The 7,300-nt window shown below is 40.3% G+C and overlaps 1 protein-coding gene across 1 annotated transcript; it reads right to left on the reverse strand.

The window, feature by feature from the left end:
• Positions 1-2,225: 2,225 nt before the first annotated feature.
• On the reverse strand, positions 2,226-3,029 carry LOC307029827 (high choriolytic enzyme 1-like; the record flags this gene model as incomplete). Its single annotated transcript, XM_079665914.1, has 1 exon — positions 2,226-3,029. One exon carries the CDS (start codon positions 3,027-3,029, stop codon positions 2,226-2,228), a length of 804 nt encoding a protein of 267 aa, XP_079522040.1.
• Positions 3,030-7,300: the final 4,271 nt, after the last annotated feature.

The following is a 7,300-nucleotide window of genomic DNA, read 5'->3' on the forward strand; positions in this document are numbered from 1 at the left end:
TATCCGAAGTACAATGTCCACACACATTTATATTTAAAATTCAACACCCACACATGGTTAATAGCATGCAGGGTTAATGGAACAAAAGAAAGTGTGAACTCACCCTGCTTGTGACAAAACAACGCCTCGTGGTTTTAGAGTGATTATTTTATCAATTTGGGTTGTTTTAACATTAAAATGCACAGCTATTTTCAGGATCCGCCGGCTGCCGTCAAACACACAAATCTAACTTTGCCTAGTTTAACTAGTGAAGAATCTTTGTCATAACAGGCATCTTCTTACCGATTGATTTGAGCTCTTGTGTGTCGAATGGCTGCAAGCGTCTCCAGGAAACAGCCGGTTGGTTTTCTCTCCTCGGTCAGCGGGATCACGTCGGGGTCACCAGATTGTAAACTGTGTTCGTTATTCTCCCGTCCAGGAGAGAAGCTTTAAAAGGAGACTAAATGGAGTCTCTGTGAAAGTTCAATTGGGTACTTTAATTAAAAAAGGCGCGGGTTGGTCACAAGCATGATATTGTTCAGTCAGACAAACAGCTGTGATCCGCTCCTCGTTAGGGAAGAGAAGAGCCAGGATCTCTCCTCCGGTGCTGTAATATATCCTCTGCTGGCTCCTCCCCGCCAGCCGGCTCGCCTCGTCTCCAATGTCCGTTGTTGCATTTAAACAGAGGATTGGTTCTTTTCACATTCAATATATGCTTAACACGCCTTTTCTCCTCATATTCTCTTTCATCACTTTTCATTTAACACATTCTAAACGCTGTAATCAATACTCTAAAAAATACTTATCGGCTCGTTTGGTTTCCGGTCATTCCGGATGTTGTCACATGCTACTCTCGTCTGTTAACAATAATGTATTCAAATAAACTGTACCTTCATTTAATATTCAGCATGGTAGTATCTCGACATCTATAGTTGTAGTGTTAAATCAGTAGGCTTCGGTTTGCACCACTCCATATAATTTCGCTACTAAATTCACCTCTTCAGGAAATCGTATATTAGCCACATGCTAAATGCTAACCGTAGATGAAGGATTTTCAGAATAAAAGCTTAACTGCTTGTGCACAAGAATTTCTGGTTTTTCAGTATAAAAGAGCATTAAAACTGACGGCATGTTTAAACTACATTTCCCCATTAAAACATTGATTTTAATTTCTAACAGTTGTAAAAATATAATGGTTATACATGAGAGGCAGGACTGGGGGCTGACTAACAGTCAGTGATGTTCATCCTCAATTCATTTTTGTTCAGTTTTGATCAGAAAAGTTTTTCAGTGCAAGATAAAGCTTGACATTAATTGCAGGATTGTAACTTTCACCTCACGATCCAATACTGATACAAAAATACAGAAATACACAATTCCTGTGTGACTTTACAGTCAACTGAAAATGATAAGATGAATACATGCACCATGTCGGCATTGCATTCATGAGCATGTGTGTGTATCTTTTTTAAAAGACACAAATGATGAAAATAACTAGACAGCAATCATTAATCTCTGCATTACTTTTATTACAGATCATTTAGGGATAATACAAATGTAATAATACATAAAAACAAGGATAATTGTGTGTTATTGTTGAGTAAATAACAGTGTGTTATTTTGAAAAGAATAACAAATTAGAAGGAAAAAAGATTTTAAAAAATACAGATTTAAGTATTTTGAGGCTCCAAGCCCCATTTATTTTCCTCACAGACAAGAAATAAAGTCAGACATTATACGATTTCAAATAAAAACAATAATTGTGGCTTGATATTGAGTAAGGAGATGTTTTTATGAACCCCACAGCTTCCGGTCTTCCAAGACCCGACAGGACAAAAATACGTGTTGCAGGCACGAAACAAACTACCAATATAAATACATTGCTTTTAAAATCTTTCTGTGTGACACGAAAAAAAGGTGAAAATCGTGTTGGTGAACACGAATCAATAGATCAAATGTCGTGACTAAAACACAAAATGCCGTGAGACTGGGTTGACATATGTGTGTATTTTTTTTAAAAGACACAAATGATGAAAATAATGAGACAGCAATCAGTAATCTCTGCAGCACTTTTATTACAGATCATTTAGGGATATGATGACGGTCATATAATCTGACATTTGAACATTTGAAGAACAGTGAAATATTTGATGTTGATTCCATAAGTCACAGTGTTTTTTGATTAATTACAGGAAAAACAAAGCAGAAAAAGTACGATTTTTTTGCATTTATCATCAGCATTGTTATTAGCAACGGTAGAGCTTGTTGATCCTCACGATGTCCCCACGGGACATGCCCCTCCTCTGGCCGATCTGGACGTTGGGGTTTGGGATGGGGGTGATGGAGTCCTTCCCCCGCTGGATGGAGAAGGCTGTTTTTCCATAGTGCATGATGGAGCTGTAGTCGTAGGGGGTGTTCAGGTTGTTGGTGTCGTGCCTTTTGAAGTTGTAGGCCATCTGCGGGTTGATGTTCTGCCAGTTGATCCTGACGTATGAGTCGCGGTCGCTCCTGGTCTGTTCGTGCTTGAAGCCCAGAGCGTGGTTGATCTCGTGCTGGATGGTGCCGTGGTAGACACAGCCCCGCCTGTTGAGAGAGAGCACCTGTCTGCCTCCTGTTCTGCCCAGAGAGGAGTAACATCCGCCCTTGTTCTCAATGCTGATGTAGTCGTACTGGTTCCGACGGGGGACGAAGCGGAGGCAGGTCTTGCTGTGGAAGCCATTCATAGCGTTGGTGATCTTCTGTCTCTCCGAGCTGGTGAATTGACTGCTCGTGGTGAAGGGGATCGTCACTAAGCCTCTGGAGCCTTTCTTCCACAGGCAGCTCTGGGACCAGCACTTCATGGCGTTTCTGGTTTTGGGAGCCAGCAGGTCTCCTTCCAGCAGGATCTCATCTGTGGCGTTGTTGGAGGTCAAAATCCTGGTGGTGATGTCGACAGTGTCCTCTTCGTCTACTTCTTCTTCTTCATCTTCTTCGATTCCTTCCTCCTGGAGAGGAAGTGCCTGAGAGAGGCCGAGCAGGAGCAGCAGCAGCAGGCTGGCAGAGGGAGTCATCTTCAGGGTCGGTCTGGAGGCTGTGAAGCTGCTGTGGAGAGATTCCTTGAAGCATGATGTTTGACTCAGTTCAGTCCAGGGTCTTTATACTCTCCTCTACAGGTGTGTCTGCAGGAGGATTATGGGTTGGTGTCTACACTGCTAGGCCTGAACAAACCTCTGAAGGGAAGACTCCACAGACAAACCTGCTTTTTAAACATGTTTGTTATTTCTGGTCATTAGATGGATAGCCTCAGCTTTATGTTGGATTTATTTAAGGAGACACTTTTCATGTTCCTCAGACAATAAGACCTCACATTAGAACCTCTTTGCCAAACTAACCCTAAGAAGGGTAATGTACGTTTAAAACTTGCAAGTGAGATCTTTTTTCCAAACATTTTTATTGATTGTATTATTTCAAAATCGTTTTTTATACTAATAGACATACACTATTTGGACAGGAACAGATCATTTATGCCAAACAAATACAAACAGCATCTGAATATTTGGAGACTGATCTGTCACTGGGTTGACACTTTGTATACAGTAAGGGTCATTACCAAGTGAAATAAAAAAACACACAGACATCTTTAACTACTAAAATCAAGATAATTCCCTTTTTACATTTGTGGCAAAAGTTGATGTCATGTGAGCAAAGGTTAAGAATTATAGTAAAAGGAAGCTCATAAGCTCAACACGTCAGGTCTTGGCTTATGTTTGCCATGTCTGCAATCTTAGTTTAGCATGCAAGTATGCTAACGTTTTTTAAATGAGTAATACACCTACAGTACAGCTGAGCGAGGCCAATGGGAATGTCATTAGTTTTTGAGCTCTTTGGGAAAATATCAAAGTATAGGACCAATAAAAGTGTTGGCCTGATGAATGAGCTTTAGGAAAAGTCTGATATCAACGCAAGTGATTCAAATGTATTGTTAGGGGTCATGAATATGTGCACCAAATGTCATGGCAATACATTCAACTAGCTGTGAAAATAAACGTGAAACTTAACAATCACAGTTTTAAGCACCTGGTCAACATTGTGAATTCAAACAGAATAAAGTGTTTAAGATTTTTGCAGCAAAAACGACTTGGTTAGGTTAAGGAAAGGATTCTGGCTTGGGTTACATATTTTTTTACGTATTAAGTGACTTATAATGAGTCAATGTATTCAGTTATGTCTTCACACATGACACCGACAGCTGTCTCCTGGGTAAAATGTATGTCTTATTTGACCCGTCCATACATCCACCCATTAACCACCCATATACCCCCCCACACACCCCACACCCTTTGTCTGCATGGACTTGTTGCTCCTTTCACGACATTATCTTACCTCATTTCCTCCTTTGCTACGTCATTATTAGACCACTATAGATCCACATCGTATTGTATTTGTATCGGTGGGCAAACATGTGAATAAATAACAAAGGCCTTCTGAACCTACTAGAAGGTAAAGCAGATCCTTTCTAACCCATATCCATGAGGCAGCTGACGTCAGCATTCCTACAGGCAGGCTGCTTGCATAATTAACAACACCAGAAGTCCTATAAAAAAACGTAACTGCTGCTCTGGAAGTCGTTCAAGATACCTTTTAACCATCTGGATGAAAAGTTCAAGATATGTTTGTTGCAAGTAAAAAGATCACTGGGTTCTTTAATTTTGTTGAAATTGTTTTATGCTGAGCTCTGTGGCCCAAATAATATGGTTATACATGGGTTGTGTAAACTGTGTTCGTTATTCTCCCGTCCAGGAGAGAAACTTTAAAAGGAGACTAAATGGAGTCTCTGTGAAAGTTCAATTGGGCACTTTAATTAAAAAAGGCGCGGGTTGGTCACAAGCATGATATTGTTCAGTCAGACAAACAGCTGTGATCCGCTCCTCGTTAGGGAAGAGAAGAGCCAGGATCTCTCCTCCGGTGCTCTTATATATCCTCTGCTGGCTCCTCCCCGCCAGCCGGCTCGCCTCGTCTCCAATGTCCGTTGTTGCATTTAAACAGAGGATTGGTTCTTTTCACATTCAATATATGCTTAACACGCCTTTTCGCCTCATATTCTCTTTCATCACTTTTCATTTAACACATTCTAAACGCTGTAATCAATACTCTAAAAAATACTTATCGGCTCGTTTGGTTTCCGGTCATTCCGGATGTTGTCACATGCTACTCTCGTCTGTAAACAATAATGTATTCAAATAAACTGTACCTTCATTTAATATTCAGCATGGTAGTATCTCGACATCTATAGTTGTAGTGTTAAATCAGTAGGCTTCGGTTTGCACCACTCGATATCATTTCGCTACTAAATTCACCTCTTCAGGAAATCGTATATTAGCCACATGCTAAATGCTAACCGTAGATGAAGGATTTTCAGAATAAAAGCTTAACTGCTTGTGCACAACAATTTCTGGTTTTTCAGTATAAAAGAGCATTAAAACTGACGGCATGTTTAAACTACATTTCCCCATTAAAACATTGATTTTAATTTCTAACAGTCCCTCCTTACACACCTAAAAGGTGTGTATAATACTGAAATCAATGAGTTCTTCATCTGAACTTTGCATATTACATATCTCATATTAACAAAAATACAATCAAATGGAATGGTTTTACAGCCGGCTTTACAAAAATACAAAATAAATTCTTGTCTGTGTTCAAACATAAAAGTTTTCCCTTGTTCATAACTTCTAGTGTTTACATTCAATATCATTCTTCAAAATAGCAGCAATGGCTTGGTATCAGAACATTTCTTCGTCCCTCCTTTCACAGAAACCGTTCTCATACCACGCTCAGTGTTAAGGCACTTGTTTTTACAAAGTGAAAAGAAACAAACCATTTTAGAATAGCAATGATTTTTACAACATGAGATCCACCATATTAGAATAGCATAAAATAGTAAAGTCAAATAAAATAGACCATCTGGTTGTAGTGTAAAATAAATTGGAGCTTAAAAATATACTATCTTGGAATAGTATAAAATAAATTGAAAATAAAAATACACTATCTTGGAATAGTATAAAATAAATTGAAATGGATTTGTTCCATGGTTTCATTTTGCTCACTTCTTCTTATGATATCATTTAAAGAATCACATTGGCTGGACATTCATCGAACAATCTCATCTCTGAACATCCATATCATTTAACATCATTCAAACTAACTCATCATTTTCATCAACATCTGTATACGGGGGTGGATCGTCCTGTTCTACTAACATTGGAAACTGTCCCCCCATTTGATATTGACCCCTAGCATATTCCTGGTTGAGGGCCCCATTAATCAGTCGGTTTGCACAAGCGCGGATGCAGGTTGAGAAACAACAACTACACAGTGCCAATGTCACGATCACACCTGAAACAGAGATCAGTCCATTTAGTAAAAAACCCTTGTACTTCCCCAGCCAACCATCCAAGAAATCCTCGAGGGGGTTCTTCTCTATCCCACTGTTGTCTGCTAACTCCATGCTCAAAGTAGTGAGTCCTTTCAGAGCCTTGGTTACCGATCCATCAGGTGAGGTATTGTTTGGGATGAAAGTACAACATAATGTTCCAAACATTTTGCATACTCCCCCTTTTTCTGCCAACAACATATCTAGGGCCACTCTGTTCTGCAAAGACATCTGGCTGGTCTTGTCCAGTTGTTCACTTAGTCCCTTCATCGCATCCTTGGAGTCATTTATGAACCTCTGCTGATTGTAGTAGATATAGTTAATCCAGTCCACGTTCTTATTTATGGTGGGCCAAAGAAAAATGGATTCCAACCCTGCTAAGATCTGGTTTCTAGCTTTAAACTCATCTGGGACTCCCCTGGGCACCCCTATGTTGTCAATGTACACAGTGGAATCAAAACTCCCTCTACAGACTGACCTTTTGGCTCTAGTTGCTTTGGGTTGGACCGCCATGTTTATCAGTTGCTCGGCCGTCATTGGTACTGCATAGAAAGGCATCACTAGCTGTACCAGAGCACAGGTCCCTGTCCAATCCCGTGGTAAAACTGAGAACAGGGTTTTAGTACCACAATACCACCACACATCTGTTCTGGGATACTGCCTGATGGGCATGGCTATACCTGGGAGAAAATCCTGCTGGCTTAAAATCGTTGTAGAATTGCACCACTTAAGAGTACCTACTTCTAAACCTTTTAGGTAGTCCCTTGCAGTGCTTGAATTGGGCCGGTACTCACCGGTACGCAGTACCGGCACTTCTGATTTTTACCCATGCGGTACCGGCACTTCTTACTAAAATGCCGGTACTCAGCCGCCGGCAATATACGTATATATTGTAAACGCAACGCAGCG

This window comes from Notothenia rossii (genome assembly GCF_949606895.1).
Source record: "Notothenia rossii genome assembly, chromosome: 2".
NCBI classification, from domain to species: domain Eukaryota; kingdom Metazoa; phylum Chordata; class Actinopteri; order Perciformes; family Nototheniidae; genus Notothenia; species Notothenia rossii.